We start from the raw sequence: 18,435 nt of genomic DNA on the forward strand, positions 1-18,435 counted from the left end.
TTGGTATTAACTTTTAGAAATGTCGTTGTTTTATTTGCCTAATTTTATGTAATCTCAATGTCAGACTATACCTGCTATTTCTGGAATTCAAGATTTTACGATAACCTCCTCGATAGTTAGGTTCAGTTTAGTATACTAACAACGCCGTCATTAAATAAACCGCTTCTTTAACACTATTTGGTTTCAGTACGCTGTTAATATTACAACAACTGGCGGTGAGTTTCGAAAGCATGAGTCAAAGAAAAGGATGATGTAACTTAAAATCATGGAAACGCACGCAATAGATGGACATAATGCAGGTAAAGGTGTTTTTTTCAACGACTTTTTTCTATTGTACTTCTTAACAAACGCAAAAAAACACGCAAGCAAAATGCATGCCATTACAACACAAATTAATAGCAATTTATGACAAACATATCATTAGCTTACATCACAATTTAAACAGAAGGCTTTTTGGTAACGATTGCGAAATAACACTCTCTTGCGTCATCTAGGGTCTTGGTTTTAATGTAGGCTAAACCGTCAATTTCGAATACTAAATAACCTTGTGTCTGAACGCTTTTATTTTCCAAAAACATGTTGTGCATAATATTTTAAAATATTTGAATGAGGACTGAAGGTGCTCATTAAAGTGAAACATGTTTACAAAACATAAAAGCGTTTAAAACACGACACAAAATGTTATTTAATATCTTGAAATTTACTGTGAAATTTTTCCTTGCGCGTCATGCCAAAAGGGGTTACTCGATTAAGTTAGATATCTTGAAGAAAATGTTTTCATGTCAAAGTAAACAGTTAATAGCAATAACTTTTTAGCAAGTTTCTCAAGCATGTTCTTTTGTTTCAGAAAGCGAAAATTTAGAAGATCCTCCAAAATCACCCCGAAAAATAAGTAAGCCTGTCAAAAAATAATTCCTTTGAGGTTGCCACACGTTTGACATTTTCGGGATTTCGATGCTTAAATCTGTGTCAGGAAGAAGTGGTAAAAATTATCTGAATGTTCGAAAGTTTGAACTTGTGATTTCACTGATATGGAAATCTGAACATGCAATATGTAGTTATGTATTGCTGGAATCCTCTGATAGATTTATGCAACAAAGACTTGAGAAACAATTTTTTGAACAACTCCTGTATACAGAATCATGAGTCGTTTGTTTAACAAGGTTTTCTTCTATATATATTTTCACCTTTGCTTGTTATAGGCATCATCGGTATCACTAATTTACTTGTTATTTCCAGGTATTGTTCTTCCCCCTGATGAAGATCTTCCGAGCTCGTTTCGCCTCCGGACCAACCAAGAACGTGAACAGAGAAGATTGTCAGACGCTGTGAGCGTGTCTTCCTATCATATCCAACACTCACGAAGATACGGGTAAATAACCAATGGAGTCTGATACAAATTATGTAATAGTTATTTTTCGTTGATTGCATTGAATGCGTGGCTCCTGAGATAATAGAAAAGCCAATATTGATATCGCCTTAAAATTGTATGATGAGAACTTTTATTATGAGATTTGTAAATATGCATGATGGAAGTAAAATCTTAAACCTGGGTTTGGAAAATAGCATTATTTTGTCCAAAACTTCTTCGTTACAAACTCAAGAACTTTGAGTTTTTCTTTTGTTCTCAGTACCGTATTTACTCGATTGTAAGCCGCCCTCGAATGTAAGCCGCCCTTGATTGTAAGCCGCATGCGAAGGTGTTCAAAAATTAATATAAGCCGCCCTCGAATGTAAGCCGCACGTTAATGTTAAAGACAAACTTAGGTGCCCTACAACAATAATTGTCAACAAATCTGTCGTTTAAAATTGTCAAATACGCTAAAAACCTTGGGCGATAAAACATACTGGTACGTTGGAGCGAGTTGATGGTAAATTTCATCAAAAAACAGAGCGCAGACAAAATATCGGCGTGACATTAAATAATGTAAGCCGCCCTCGATTGTAAGCCGCACAAACGGTAGGTTAAAACACTTTATAAGCCGCGACTTACAATCGAGTAAATACGGTAACTAAAAGACTTTCATTAAACTGAAAACCTGACCACTCGCAAACTCAAGCAAACTACAAAGACATGTTTATACAGAGGTGGTGAAATCACTCCGCAATTCTGGAATGATCTTGCCCCGTATCTGAGTCCCAAATCATCACTTAACCCTCGCACGACATCTAACGGATGGAGTATTGGAGGCACGACCAGGTCTTTAAGCCAAAGGTTGATGCAGGCATGGCATGGAGCTCTTCCGGAGGTGGAAGAAAACCATTTTCCGCGATTGGAACCATCCGAATATGAGTCAGAAAGTAGGAGTCGGTCAAGACTGAGATCCCACTCATACACGTATGCTAAAAATTTAGCTTAAATATTTTCTTGAATACTTTCTTCGTTGACCAACGGGTTAAATAAGATCTTATAGATATGTTTCCCAACCAGTGGTACCACTAGTGGTACGCGACGGCATTCCAGGTGGTAAGCGAGCACCTTTCCGTAATTTGCGGATATGGTTCGAATTTAAAAATACGTAAGTGATCCCAAAATGTTCGTTACTTTATCCGCTAGGTTACTTTGTAACACTCAACTAGGTGGTACATGTCGAAATTGTTTTACCTCCAAGTGGTACGCAACCATAAAAAGGTTGGGAATCACTGTTTTATAGGCACTTGAATGGTAATTTTTTAAGTGTAATGAGGATATTTTTTGTATATGTTTAGAGACAAAATTGACATACAATATTTGGGCAGGTGATAGATAGGGATGTAAAAAATATGGCGCAATGGCCGTCCGGAGACCCAGGAAAAGTAAACTAATACATAGCTATCACGTGAGAACATTTTCTTTTATGCCGACGCCCTAATATGGCACGCATAACCGCTTGTGCACCTCAGACTTAATAGTCAGCTAAGGGGTCATCGCATTTGTTGTCAGTAATCAAAATACACAACCTTCTATAATATATTGTGTAATATACTGTGTGCAGGCCAACTATGAGTAACAGATCCTACAAGTCAAGTAGAATGGGAAGCACAGTTCTTACCCCGATACCGATTGTGAAGTTTCAACGACCGAAAGTAGCCGTTACGAAAGGTGTAATCAACTACTCGGATGTTCCACTTTTGAGGCAAGTATTGTAAAGTAAGTAAAGTAATTTGCACGCACAATGATTTTGAGCACGAATTAGGCCCGAAATTTATCTGCAACACAAACTTGATTCAAGTGTTGAATCGTTTGTGATGTAACAATGCTCTGTTTCTGAGAAACGAAAATCGTGACTTAAGTGTCCTAAATATTATGTACATTCGTGTAAACAGGGATTTTAAACTGGGGGTCAGTCATGACCCATCGAGTTCATTCTTCATAACGCAATCACAGTAACTTCAAAACTCTTCATTTTGCACTTGTGGCATCGTTTCAGACGGCAACTATATCAAGCACAGGCAGAGCGAAAGAGTCAAAAGTTTCGCCAAGATTATGCGCGAACCACTAACGACATCTACCGGATGCGACTCAACGAAACAGACAACCTCGAGTGGGAGCGCCAGAACCAATTTAGAAAAACGTGCGCAGCCTATCTGGGCACATCGCCAGGTGCCACAAGAGCATTGGCGGGGCAATTACCTTGTGATGATTTTATGTTTGTGTAAATATTGTGATTACATGTGAATCAAACTTCACTGATGATCGGTTTTATAGGTTCAGGTAACGTCGATAGGACACAAACCTGTGTCTGTTCCATAACATTCATAAGCAGCAATTAAACGAGCAAATTCCAGCTAAAAACACTCAGTCTAACATAATACTAACACTACGGAAAGGCACACGCATGGACTCTTAAGTAACCAAAAATATGGATACCTTTCTACACTATTAGTTACATGTTAATAGCAGGAAATCAATGCAACCGAATAATGCTGGATGTAAAAATGATGTCATGCCGTTAAAAATGATGTTTGGACATCGTTTCAAAATTGCAACAAGTAATTCAAACAGCAGTAAGTTTTACCGGCTGTTGGGATACTTACGAACACGTCAATTGATTGAAACTACATCAATAATGTTAAACACAGTTACGGATATACCTTCTTCTCATTGTAAAAAATGAATTGGTGCAGATACAAGAAAGACTTGAGCGTTTGGAATGTGTTTACATGAATGAAATTATATCTGAAGGGCGTCGTATGGCATGAAGCATGCCTAACCATATTGTCAACACATCCTATGGGGTTTGAAACGTTTTGTCCAGGATAAGACAACAGAAGGTGCGGAAGTCGTGACGAAACTAATTATCACAGATCCCATAAGACGTCTCGAACCCCTCGCTTTCATTTTTTTTACTGCTAGTTACTTTACCACAGGATTAGCCAACATGTCGTTCGCGTTCGACCGATCGATCGTATAACTGTTTCCGTTTTTGTTCAGTGCTTCAATATATTTTCCAAAACAAAATTACATTGTCTTTTAAAGCAGTAACATTTTCATGATGGCATGATTGGCATTTTTTAAATCTTGCTCCGACTTGTGAGGAAAAAGTGGCTGATCCAGCTACAGGCTGCAATGCCTGGGCTGCCAAGGCTGCAAATCCAATGATTGTTTTTTTAAACGTATTACCATGTGTTTAAATGTGCTCTCTTCAACTTTGACAAAAAATATCATTATTTTTAACTGGATCTGGAAACATGTTACACGGAATTGTGGATTTTTTTTTCGATTGTGATGATGATTAATTTAGTACAGATATTAGAAAGTCGGCCTAAATCGCGTGGAGCTTGTCCTGGTGATGACGTGTATGGTGATGACGTGTATATGTAATGCTGACAACGATTAAACCGCTATATGTGTTAAGCAATAGGCAAAATTGCAAACAAAATCATTTGCCTTGTGGGCACACTCTATGCCAGTATGGACACCGCAGCTATCAACATGTGGCTGTCGGGCGTAGGCAGCGGAAGTTGCGCAAATCCGACAAGAAAAAGTGATCCTTGTATTTCTAAAAAACACGAAGCACGAACAATTCCTGTAGCATTTGCGCTTCGGTGTGAACACCGATTAAAAAATGTAAGATACACTTTTGCTAATGCACTACGTGATAAGTATGGGATTATAGAATGTCTCCTAATTTGTATATTTGCAAACGCAAACTCACAGAGCTTAAAAGTTTTTGAAAATTGAGACAAAATGAACGGGAAGGTCGCTACCATTGCTATACTATGCATGTGTTTGCTTTTAATTGTAAATGAAGCTGGTGCGAAAAATTGGTTCAACCGGGGACGAAGACGATGTTGGTATGCGTGCCCTGACGAGTAAGTTATATAGATTATTCGTTTGAATTATTGATTTTAAAGAATTTTCTGAATGTTTATCATCTGATTAGTCATTGTTACGAAGAAACAGGTTAAAGATTCGTTTAAGAATAACTTATTGTGTTTTTACAGGGAAAAGGAGTTAAACGCTGTTGCAAATGGTAAGATTTTTGTCAGTTGCGCTTTGACATGATCACATTTCAATCAAAATTAATGAAACTCATTAATTCATTTGTTTTATTTGATGCAGACGTGGAAGAACTGGCGAAAATAGAAGCCTTCCTTAACAACCAGAATTAAAAAACTTCTCACCATGAGAAGTGTGGCCAGGATAATTTGCTATATTGTTGTTTTTCAAGCATAAAGTTGATAAACTAATGAAGTTTTGTGCGTTGTTTCAACAGAATTGAAAAAGTGATGAGATCATTTACCAACAAAATATAACAAAAAATATATTAATATATAAGAAACGAAAAAAATATAAAAAAATATAACAAACGAAAACTGATAATTCTTTGCACATGGCAAAAATATGCAGGAGGGGCAAAACTGACGTGGATACCGAATCCGAATTTACACAAAACCTAGGTTTAATGTGTTCGAACAAAAATTTAAACAGGGGTGTTTGAAAACACGAAATTCTCGTTGGGATTTAAATTTTGCAAGCGAGAACTTTTGCTGCTTAGCTTTGGGGAAATGCATGGTTAATGGGTGGATGCAGAATGTAAAATTAATAAATTTCGATTATATCGTATCGTATATTAAGACAAAATCAATTTTAAGTATAATTTTTTAGTAACACTAAAGCTTTGCAAGCTCTTAACAACATAAACATAATATGTGATTTAATGTTCAATATATGTTATTCGGTAAGTCCGTCTAGGCTGAAGCAACCATCAAGCTGCGCAAAGATCGATAAGTCGTGATAGTGATTTCACTATAACTTCCACGCCTTCCGCTGCTTCATCCAAACACAAACGTGATGAGACCTTTTAGGTCGAAACAGTGGCCATCTGTCTGCTGCTTACACAACAAACGTGTACGATGCGTTGACAATACGGAAAGTGAATTTTCACGGATTTCAGCATTTACTGTTACTTTAAATTGACACAGTACGTGATGCAGTTGAAAGCTAAGCAATGTACCGTTATAAGCAATTCCGTAAACCCCAAAACAGCACACAGATTACATGTTATCGAATGATAACTAATATCAAATATTTTTACTTTTCCTTAAATTCAGTGCTTCAAGTATTACTAAAATAAAACTGAAATAGTTTCAAGCTAATAATTTTACACTTTGAATCAAACTTCAATATTTACAAAAAATTACCATTACTTTTAACTGCGTCAGAAAACATGTTGCACGGGGTTGTTGATTTTCTTTCCGATTGTGATGAGAAATAAGTTAGTGAGGATATGAGAAAATGGTCTTATTGCTTGTTTTAGCGACGACTTGTATATGGAATGCCAACAACGAATAAACCACAATGTGCTTTAAGCGACAATGTCAACGTAACAAAAAACATTTGCTTCGTGGCTTCGTTTTCTGCCAGCAGGTACACAAAGGAAATCTCTACAACTTGAGTGACGGGCGTATGAATAACGGAAACTGCGCCGACCCGACTAGAAAAAAGCAATTTTTTTTTTAAAACACGGGACACGACCAACTCGTAGAGCATAGGCGTCTGGATGTGAACGTTGATTTAGGAATTGAAGATTAACTTTTTTGAATGAAATGCGTAACAAGCATAAATTTATGAAACATATGCTCATGTAGCTATATCTGTTGACAGAAACTCACAGAGCGTGCAAGATTTTGCAAACCTAATTTTAACAAAATGAACAGGAAGGTCGTTACCATTGCTATACTATGCATGTGTTTGCTTTTGATTGTAAATGAAGCTGGTGCGAAAAATTGGTTCAAACGCGGACGAAGACGATGTTGGCACCTGTGCACCGGCGACGAGTAAGTTATACAGATTATTCGTTTGAGTTGAGTTCATTTTCAAATAATTTGGTGTTACATACGAATAGCTTTAAAATTCTTTCAAGAATGTCATTTTGTGTTTTTACAGGGAAAAGGAGTTAAACGCTGCTAAAAGAGGTAAGATTTTGTGAGTTGTGCGTTGACATGATCACATTTTAATCAAAATTAACCAACCATATTAATTCATATGTAGGCTGCTACATTAAAATTGAAAAACCCAGATTTCACCATTATGCTAATTCATCTGTTTTATTTGATGCAGACGTGGAAGAACTGGCGGAATTAGAAGCCTTCCTGAACAACCAGAAGTAAAAGACTTAAACCAAGAGAAGTGTGGCCAGGATAATTTGCCATATTGCTTTTTATCAATTAATAAAGTTGATTGACTAAATTGCATTGTTTTTGTATATCTCACCATAACAATGTAAACACGTGATAATTTTAATATCCAATATTTGGTATTTTGCAAGCGAAAACCTATGATTATTCGCATATGGCAGTGGGTTTAAATACGAATATGAATACCGAATTCAAATATTGAGAGCGCATTTCAGATTCAAGTTGTTTAACCCAAATTTAAACAGCGGCTGGGAAACATGCATTGGCGTTGGGATTTATCCGCAATGAGTTTGTTAAAAAAAAAACCCAAGCAAATTTAGCGCACGAATAACGACATTATAACAGGTTGATGTCACTTCTCAGACAATAAGCGTTAGGTGCGCTTTTGTACGACTGATATGTATATACGTAAGTCATAATAAAGAGCGGTAGGTATATTGTTTGCGTTGACACATTCCAAGCATCCCTAGTATAGGCAGCACAAATGTAGAAAAATGTCAAGTTTTGCAAGCAAAATCCTAACGAAGGTCACATACACGAAATGCATGCGTTTATCAACAATAAATAGCGCAAAATTTCAGACCCGTCGTGAAAATAGGTTTTAATCTTGCTTTGGTGCAATCCCTTGCCTGATGTAAGTGGTTGATATACGGTGGCTGTGATCGCCGAGTAACGGGATCTGCCTTGCCGTATGGCCCTATCCACTTTTGGCTTTGCAAAATCGATCAACCTCAAATATATTTTTTATAGAATTTTAAGTTTGTATGCCAACTAGAAACTTTGACTCAATTCAAAAATATTTGATACAGAATAAGCGTTAACTCGGGTTTGAATTTTTGCTCAAAAAGGTGTCAATCACAATTGTTGCAAACGAGAACCACGCACAACCAACAATGAGCTGACTGAGTAGAGTATAGTTAGGGACAGATGAAGGGCAGTAAACAATTGGATTAAAACAAAAACTGTCTAATATCTGGGTTACCCAGAGTTTGGCAAAACGCAACCATCAAGCTTCTGCAAAATTTGAAAATCACAATAGATCGACAACTCGTGATAGTTGTTTTCACCGTAACTTCCGCAACTTTCGCTGCTTCATACTCGAATAAACGTGCACGTTACGACAATATGGAAAGTTAGGCAACACGCGGTACGGCGCTTTTCTGGCATCTGCATCAACAAAAACTTCAGGGGTGGGTATATACAGTAAAATAAAGCAGAAGCTCCTACAAAAGCCAACTAGCGAAACAAATGTGGAGATTCAAATACTGTAAGCAACATAGACGTGATAAAATGTTAAATATATGTTGTTCAAAAATACAAGGGTTAAGGTTGGAAATTTTTGCTTTTCCGACGATGCTACTCACGGGTTGTGGGTTGCTCTGCCTTCTCCGATATGACTCTCGCGAAAAACCAATTCAAATACCTACGTGATGACGCCATTCTCCAAAAAATATGTTTTATGTAAAACATGACGGTAGGTACCATAAAAATACTCTTTTAAAAAAGAAGTCGATTTTGCATCCATGACCGAAACTACGGAGACAAGCACAGAATACCTGTGTTTACCACAACAATAAAACAGGAGGGTATATTTATAAATAGTATAAAAAGGATTTAAAAATACATTGATTTCAGATAAATTATATTTCGTGGGACAAATCATTTTTTGTCATTTTGATTTGATTCACAATGACAAAGTGACACGATACAACGTTTTGCAATCAAGGGGGAATATATAGCATAACATTTATTAACATACACGTGGATTCAAGTGTTGGCAAATATGGAAATGTCACACATATGTTGTTCAGCAAGTCGTCAAAAAATATCCCATTTAAGGAACTCCTATTTATAGCCATTTTTATTATGACTTAAACGCCTTCCGTTGCTTCATCCTGGAATAAACGTGTAACAAGACACACAGACAATATGGTAACGCATGACAGGACAACCGATAAAGCCCTTCTAATATCATGCATTGAATTCCTATATGCCACATCCTCAAATAAACGTGTATGGTGTTTTATCAATATCGAAAGACCAGTTTTACGATTTGCATACAATATCGACACTTATCCATGTGAAACTAATGATTTTTATCCCAAAACGTTTTTTCCCAAAACCTCTCACAACATGAAACCATTGGGGCAAGCAGCAAAAAATAGTAATCACGTACAAAGTCAAATTGAGGTAAATGTGGAAATCATGTTGGTCTGCAAATCCGGGTTTACATCAAGGCTTAAATCTATTTTCAGCAAGCAAGCTTTAACGAGAGGGTTTAAGATGAGCAACTCGTGATAGTTATTATCACCATGACTTCCGCACCTTACGACCGTTTACAATCGCTCGCCAAACAGCTTGCTTGAAACATGCACGGTAACGCTACCATGCGGTACGTATACAAGTAACAATTTAGTACGCAGCGATTAATCTATTTAGGCAAAAAACTCTATGCCATAGAAGTCGAAATTGATCTTGGAGAGGATATTAAGAGGTCAACACCAAGCAGAACAGACTAATGTCTGTGACCTGTATGAGATTTTCCCACAAAACTAACAAGTTTGAATTTCCCGTATCTGAAACAGACAACAAGTGCACGTGACCAACAACCATGTAAGGTGACTTTTTTATTTAATGATCAGTGAGCACGCAGTTTGTGACGATAAAAATCTATGTCACAAATCAGTTGTCACTTGAATTCGTTTCTGGTCATTCCTGGTCACTGACGAAATCAGCGAGAACCTCATCCATTTCTGTCAACAAATGGTTGCTTTAAAAAATAATTTGTTTTGCAATTGCCAACATATGTTAGTGTGAAAATATAATATCACATTGCTTGGCAACAATTAATATATATTCGCAAAACAGTACATAACCATAAATGCCATATTAAAACCACAAAATATCCATTACAAGCAAACTTTCGTGTCATCTAGTACAGGCAAAACTGTTTCAAATTGGTATTTTAGTTTTACCTCTTTCGAACTTCATTAAGGCATCTCGTCTGAAAATCACAAATATATAATTAGGATTTTATAGTTTGGTCAACTATGTACGCAATTTTGGTAAATTAAATGCACATGTAGAATTCGAGCACTCTCTCAATTCCACCTTACAGTTCTCCAACTGGTAATTGCTTATAAGGTTGGTCCAGTTTAATATGCACGTTTATTTCGACAGTTTCAAAATCGATTCCTAAATTGTGATTTTAAACGATTTTCTGACCATACCTATTCAAAAAGGATATTATAAGCACATACAGACTCATTACACCAGCCTCAACATTACACTGGCCGAAAAGTAAAGAATGTAAGATAGTACATGCTTATTACGTCACAAGACGTCGACAACAAAAATCACTTTGGTGGCGGGAAAGAATTATTTCGTGCTGGGGAGAGTATTGTCCGTAACATACCGGCCCCAAATAACGAACGTGGGAACGAAGTTATTTCACACAACAATGGACAATAACGAAACACAGGTATATACACAATTATCAAGCGGCCTCGAGTAGGCACAGCTTGCGCACATCACGCGTGTAAACAGCTCTTGCAGTGCGTACGCGAACACGTCTAACAGCCCCTTCTCCGTCAGGGTACACCTCCTCAATAAGGCCTTTCGTCCACGACCAAAACCAGGTCGCCAACTCCAAAGTTTGCGGATTGTCGGACCCATTTGTGGCGCAGTTGCAACGTTGGAAGGTAGTGCCGTACCCATCTCTTCCAAAACATGTCGGCCAACAACTGGACTGTACGCCATGATTTCCGATAGCCGTCGGCCGTCGCAAATTCGTCTGGGGGGAGCGAACAGTCCGTCTTACCAAGTAACAACATGTTGGGAGTGAGAGCTCGTAGGTCCCGAACATCGTCCCCAACGGCGGCGATTGGTCGGTTATTCAGTATTCGTTCAACTTCTGCAAGAAATGTACACAAAGACTCGTCGGACAACGAAGCATTGCCCGCGACCGCTTGAAGAACGCGGCGTATGGAACGAATAACACGCTCCCATACTCCACCCTGGTGACTTGCAAGCGGGGGGTTGAAATGCCAGTTGGTTCTTTGCTGGCTCAGATGATTGTGTATGTGAGTTTGATTCCAATTGGTAATGCCATTACCAAGCTCACGTTCCGCCCCGACAAAGTTAGTGCCGTTGTCACTGAACACGTCAGAAGGCGAACCTCTTCGACATGAAAACCTTCGAAAAGCGTTGATGAACGAGGAAGTGTCAAGCGAGCGAGCGACCTCTATATGCACAGCCCTCGTGCACATACAAGTGAAAACACAACCATAACGTTTTACTTGGCTCCTTTCCACCTTTACCAGAAAAGGCCCCATGTAGTCAACCCCCACGTTGGTGAATGGCGGGTTTCCAGGGGTAATCCGTTCTTTTGGTAAGGCACCCATGATTTGCGACCCTGCCTTGGCGTGCCGCAGCTTGCAGCTTGTACACTGACGCACGACGCGCCGTACAGCTGAATGTCCCTTAACTACCCAATACTTCTCGCGCACTGACGCGAGCACATGTAGAGTTCCGCTATGTCCTTCGGAGCGGTGATAATAGTCTATGATTAAATCCGTCACATGGTGGCGATGGGGCAGAATTACCTGGTGTTTCTGTTGTAAATCCAAGTCTGATTTTCGTAACCTTCCTCCAACATGAATTATTCCGTTGACGACACAAGGGTAGAGCTTGCACAGCGACGACGCATAGCTCGTTGCACGATGGTGTTTAATTCTTTCTTCAAAACTTGTACAGTTTACCAGATTCGCTAGATCAGCAGGAAAAGCTTCTCGTTGCACCAATTGCAGGATATTTCTCGTGGCCAGATCCAACTCTCGAACTGTTAGACCAACCGAACAAAATTTCGGGGTTTCAGTGAAAGCTGCAACTCCTCTTCGTCCGTATTTCCACAGCAGAAAATTTCTGAAGCGGGTTAACCAGGCAACTGATTTTTGTAAGGTAACCCACGAGGAGAAATGTTGCAACAGTCTCTGCAAAGGCATTTGGTTAACGGTCACATTCACAGTACAAACAGTGTGTGCTTTTAATTCGAGATCTGCATCCAGCACGGGAAGGACATGCGGTTGATCTGGCCAAAATTTCCGACCTTTCCACAGGAATTCTGGGCCCCTAAACCACGTTCTGGCCTTTTCAAATTCGCTGGGCATCAACCCACGCGAAGCAATGTCGGCGGGATTATCCTTACTCCCCACATGTCGCCACTGCGACGGTATCGAGTGCTCGTGAATTACAGCGAGTCGATTCGCAACAAAGGTCTGAAAACGGCGTGAAGAATTGTGAATGTAGTGCAACACCGTGGTGGAATCAGACCAAAACCACACATTGTCTACGTCATAGTCCAATTCCTGAATAATCATTGTCCCCAATTTGACAGCAGTTACTGCGGCCACTAATTCCAGCCGAGGTATCGTGACCGGCTTCAGAGGGGTCACTCGTGATTTTCCTACCACCAATGAGCGGTGTATATTCCCGCTTGAGTCCTCAAAACGTAGATAACAAACGGCGCCATACCCGGCCTCGCAGGCGTCACCAAAGCAGTGAAGTTCAGTCAATACGATAACAGTGTCAGGCGGTTTGAAGCAACGCGGAATTGTCGCGTTTTTTAACAGAGGCACATGGTCCAACCAGACATTCCAATGCTCGACCACACTTTGGGGAAGTGGGTCGTCCCAACCAAATTGTTGGTTGCACAGATTCTGCATCAGTCTTTTCATGGGAAGGACAAATGGTTGAATAAACCCCAGCGGGTCGTAGACCTGACTGATCATTGACAACATACCGCGGCGAGTATGTGGTTTTTCCTTTATATTCACACGAATTCCAAAACAGTCGTTGGCCATGTCCCATTGAACACCCAACGCTCTTTCCATCGGCAAGTACGATAAATCCAAGTTCAACAGCGCTTCTGAGCGGTCGTCCTTATCTACAGATTCAAGCACAACAGATGAGTTGCTGAGAATTTTTGTCAGATGAAATCCTCCCTCACGCAAAATGGCACTTACATCCTTGATAAGCTCAGTGGCCAGGTCAACTGTTGGCACTGACTTAAGACAGTCGTCTACATAAAAATTCTTTAAAACAGTCTCAACAACAGGTGTCGAAAATAAGTCCTTCTTATCCAACGCTGCTTTCCTCAGCGCAAAGGTTGCACAACTTGGCGAAGACGTGGCACCAAACAAATGCACAAGCATTTGGTAGTCCACAGGGGGACGTTTTAAATCGCTATCAGGCCACCATAGAAATCGTAGCGAATCACAGTCCTTTGGAACAACCTTCACCTGATGAAACATGCCCTTGATGTCGGCCGCAAAGGCAACAACCTCCTGGCGGAAACGTAGCAGCACTCCCACAAGACTATTGGTAAGGTCTGGCCCTTGCAACAGCTTGTCGTTCAAAGAGGATCCCTTGTGGGAAGCAGCGCAGTCGAAGACAATTCGAAATTTGCTACCCGTAGCATGGTGTGGTATGTACCATGTTTGCTCTGTACATGGCAAACAGTCCGTGGGTATTCTCCGCGCAAACCCTTGTTTTAAGTAGTCCTCTATTTTTTCTTTGTACCTCTCAAAAAGCTTGGTATCTTTCTCAAAACGGCGCTTTAAATGTAGCAAGCGTCGCTCTGCCAAAATTCTATTGTATGGCAGCTTCGGTTCGGGCGACTTCCAAGGTAACCCAATCTGGTAATGTCCATCCACTTTGATGACACTATCTTCCATAATGGAAATAGCGCGTTTGTCGTCAAGTGACAGTCCCAGGCCCTGATGGCCTTGCTCCTGAAACTCATTACTGTATAGTTGATCCAACTGTCGATGTAGTTTCGTGTCTGAATGCATGAAGTTGACACAGGCTTTCTGGCTGCGATGTTCTCTTCCTGGGCCAAACAAACACCAACCCAACCCAGTGCGTATAGCAACGGGGTCGCCTCGTGTGCCACGCACAACATCGCGTTGTTCGTGCGCCTCGTACACATCGGCTGCAACAAGCAAGCCAATGTCTGGACAATCAATCACAGGAAATTCAAGGTCGCGGATGTGCTGATACCGCTTAACATCATTTACTGTAGGAATGCTACCCTGTAAGTTCGGCAACTTGGGCACGACCATGACGTTTTCCATAAAAAATCGTTCGTTCTCCTTTAAACCCTGTACTGATAACGAAACTTTACTACTGCGCAATGTCTGCGTTCCATTTACGGTGGTTATCGTTAAGTTGTCCTCCACACCACGCAATCCCAGCCTTTTTGCCAAGACCTCAGAACATAGTGAAGTATCCGATCCGTCATCTAAAAATGCATGGGTAAAGCAAGGCTCCGAATTCGTACCAAAGACAGTCACTGGCACCACTTTCAGACGCACAGAGCTAGCTCGAAGCGTGGCAGCAGACGTTCCTGACACGCCGGCCCCGTGACCTTCCACCGGTAAACTTGTGCGTTGACCCGATGGACCAGTAGGATGTGTCCAATGTAGTAGTGTATGGTGCCTTTTACCACAATCCTCTACCCGACACACCTGATTCAATGTGCACTCGGACGCGAAATGGTCGGGACGAAAGCAATTGTAACACAACTTGTTACGACGTACCAATGCGTGGCGTTCTTCGAGCGACCGTTTCTTGAAGACCTCGCATTTCCACAAAAAATGAAAGGCTTCGCAATCGGGGCAGGTGACACCGTTGGTTACCGTTGAGTAGGTAGCTGCAACTCGCTCGGGCGGCTTTCCTTTCATGCTCGCTTGACCCTTTGACCTACGTTCATCTACGGAAACAAACCTCATCATAGGCGAAAGACTATCCTCTGCCAACAGTTCAAGAAGATCCAACAAGGTTTGAAAAGTCACTGGCCGATTTCGCAAACGGAGTTCGGATGACTTCGTGATAAATCGTCTGATCGCGTTTTGTGGCAAACGTTGTACAACGGCCTCAATGTTTTGTGGCAAATCAAGTGTGTACTGACAGTTCCACTGACTAAACAGTTTATAACTCTCAGAAGCCTGTGCTCGAAAAGAACGCAAACCTCTGAAGTCGTTGTCTTTAAGTGGCGGCCGACAGGTCAGTCTGTCCATGTGTGCTCTAACAACAAGGTCTAATCTCCCATGTCTCCTGTGGAGTATATCCAATGCCTCCCTGTATCCTAATTCGGGAGGCATGCTTTTGCATTCCAAAATGTTAGTCAGGGCGTCTTCAACGCAAAATTCACAGAGGTATCCCAACTTCTCGGCGTCAGATAGATAAGCCTTGTTTATCTGTCGATCAAAATCGTTCATGAACTTGTGATAATTAAGAGGATCCCCGTCATATTTCTCTAACGTCAGTTTGGGTAAGTTAAAACCTTGCTTCACGGTTTCAGCAAATACGTACAAATCTGAGGTAGTCGCCCGTGGACGTATTTTATGAGGTCCCAACGCCCGGTTGAGAGGACTCATCTCAAATGTGCCGGCCCCAGTGGCATCTGCGCTGGTGACAACAGCTGGACCAAATCCTTCTGTCTTCGCTGGGAGGACACTGGAAGGCTCGACTGGAGCCTGTAACTTGCCTGTCGCAAGTGGCTTGTCTGTCGAGTTCACATTCATCATTTTATTACTGTCCACAAATGACGGCCTATCAGATGGTGTCAAATCATGTTCATGTACTCTGGAGTTTGGTTGACCCAAAAGGTCGCTTTCCTTCGTGGATGTTTCGCCCAGTTTGTGTAGTTCTGTAGTTTTGGCGTGCTCCAACAGAGGTATGGGCTTCGGCTTTGTAACTGGGGTGAGGTCCCATCCTTGCGTAGATTCGCATGAGTCAAATTCACTTACTGTGTCCGCAGCGAATTCAGCCAATTCCACATCGTCCTGGGCTTTAGAGAGCTCGAGCTCAAGATCCAACATTCTTGATTTTAAAGCACATCGTCGCTTAAGTTGTTGGAGTCTTAAAGCTGCGGCCTCAGCATTTCGGCGAGCACGTGCACTCGCTGTGCTTTTGAAAGTCCGTACCGAGCCATTAGAAGACGGTGCACCGGGCTGTACAGGTTTCACAGCATCAATTACATCAAACAGCTCTTGTGATGTAGGCGGGACTTCTCCTGTGTCTTTAGACATAGATCTTCAAATTTGTGATGGTGACTGAGATATCACCGAGGCAAATAAAATCGTTTAAAATAATGTAGAATTCGAGCACTCTCTCAATTCCACCTTACAGTTCTCCAACTGGTAGTTGCTTATAAGGTTGGTCCAGTTTAATATGCACGTTTATTTCGACAGTTTCAAAATCGATTCCTAAATTGTGATTTTAAACGATTTTCTGACCATACCTATTTAAAAAGGATATTATAAGCACATACAGACTCATTACACCAGCCTCAACATTACACTGGCCGATAAGTAAAGAATGTAAGATAGTACATGCTTATTACGTCACAAGACGTCGACAACAAAAATCACTTTGGTGGCGGGAAAGAATTATTTCGTGCTGGGGAGAGTATTGTCCGTAACAGCACATATAGATGCACGTAACATACTCTTTTGGTGTTATAAACGTAAATTGTTCGCATAGGATAAAACCAGTTGTTCTCAAGCCCCGTGATCCAATGCACACCCAAAAAAAAGGAATTTTATTATAACGCAATCAATGCGATAACCGTTTGTGACTCCCTGAAAAGCTCTCGACTCCCATTCAGTAACCCTTAATTAAACTAAGACACGTTGGGATGGAGTTTTCTCCAAATTTTGTAAAACATTAACAACAGGTTTTAAGGATTGAGCACCTACCCGCACATGGTCCAACATCTCCTAGTTCGTGCTCTCCATCGTTTCCATCGTTTTGCCTCAACTGGATGATTTGTGAGCAGAAGCAAACACACCAAAAGGGCAAAAACCGCTGCAGATTTTCCAACCATATTGCTAAGAAAATTACGGAGAGCTAATTTTCCAAAAATAATTTAATCGATTTACTGGATAAAAAAAAAAATAAACTTTATTGACGACGATGCTTTCGTTAAAAGCAGTAACCGTAGTAAAAACGAAAAAGAGCAATCCACATTATTTAAACGTTGGTCTTCAGCCTTATTCAACCCTAAACTAATGCCACTCCTATACAGCGTCCATAAACCACATGACGACGGAAGCCAGAAAGTTATGGGACTTCCGCCACTGCTGCAACATATTTTGTACGGCAGACCAACATACGGTGTACACACACTACACACGTTGCGCTCATCTTTTGCTAGACTGGTATTGGCGAAATTTACTTGGAATAGGGTTGGGCCCTTTGTCGGTTCGATCGCAAACATTTGTGTTGCCTAATTTCATGGTTCTCAAGAAACTCATTCCAACCAACAGAAATCGAAGGTTCTTTTTGCTAAATGCCAAAAATATGCGACAAATAATCTGTTTGTTTTGAAAAACATCCTCAATTGTTACCCCCACCATGGTCCCTCGTATCATTGACGTCACGCAACATACAACAAGTGTGGTTCTGCGTTTATTTTTTTTCCTTCGGTCATTTTTTTGTGTTCAACTTGATAAAAAAACAGATGCCAAGTCTTTGTTACTACAAGACTCTCGGGAGATTTCTATACATAATTTAAGAATTCTTTTAGCATAAAAAGGGAATTAAAAAACATTGAATTTCATATAAATTATATTTCGTGGGACAAACCATTTTCTGTAATTTTAATTTGATTCAAAAGGACAAAGTGACACGATATATTTCGAACATTTTGCAATATAATTCCTCTCACAATATAAAACCACAAAGTGAATATATAGCATCACGTTTATCAACATACACGTGGAATCAAGTAATGGCAAATATGGAAAT

The 18,435-nt window shown here is 40.4% G+C and overlaps 2 protein-coding genes across 2 annotated transcripts; one reads left to right on the forward strand and one right to left on the reverse strand.

The window, feature by feature from the left end:
- Window positions 1-186: 186 nt before the first annotated feature.
- Window positions 187-3,639, forward strand: LOC145906657 (uncharacterized). The gene is made up of 6 exons (XM_082994106.1): window positions 187-299; window positions 848-892; window positions 1,240-1,372; window positions 2,087-2,338; window positions 2,976-3,116; window positions 3,411-3,639. The coding sequence occupies exons 1-6, from the start codon at window positions 266-268 to the stop codon at window positions 3,637-3,639; spliced, it is 834 nt and encodes a 277-aa protein (XP_082850232.1). The 5' UTR covers window positions 187-265.
- Window positions 3,640-11,228: 7,589 nt separating this feature from the next.
- On the reverse strand, window positions 11,229-16,715 carry LOC145907161 (uncharacterized). Its single transcript, XM_082994591.1, has one exon. It carries the CDS (start codon window positions 16,713-16,715, stop codon window positions 11,229-11,231), a length of 5,487 nt encoding a protein of 1,828 aa, XP_082850717.1.
- Window positions 16,716-18,435: the final 1,720 nt, after the last annotated feature.

Source organism: Ascidia mentula, chromosome 6 (genome assembly GCF_947561715.1).
Source record: "Ascidia mentula chromosome 6, kaAscMent1.1, whole genome shotgun sequence".
NCBI lineage: Eukaryota > Metazoa > Chordata > Ascidiacea > Phlebobranchia > Ascidiidae > Ascidia > Ascidia mentula.

Bases quoted from the DNA above. Each gene is read 5' to 3' on its own strand.
- LOC145906657 (XM_082994106.1), top strand. From the start codon at position 266: ATGGAAACGCACGCAATAGATGGACATAATGCAG. The intron at 893-1,239 runs GTAAGCCTGTCA...TGTTATTTCCAG, and splicing joins AAAATCACCCCGAAAAATAA to GTATTGTTCTTCCCCCTGAT. The intron at 1,373-2,086 runs GTAAATAACCAA...ATGTTTATACAG, and splicing joins CAACACTCACGAAGATACGG to AGGTGGTGAAATCACTCCGC.
- LOC145907161 (XM_082994591.1), bottom strand. From the start codon at position 16,715: ATGTCTAAAGACACAGGAGAAGTCCCGCCTACATCACAAGAGCTGTTT.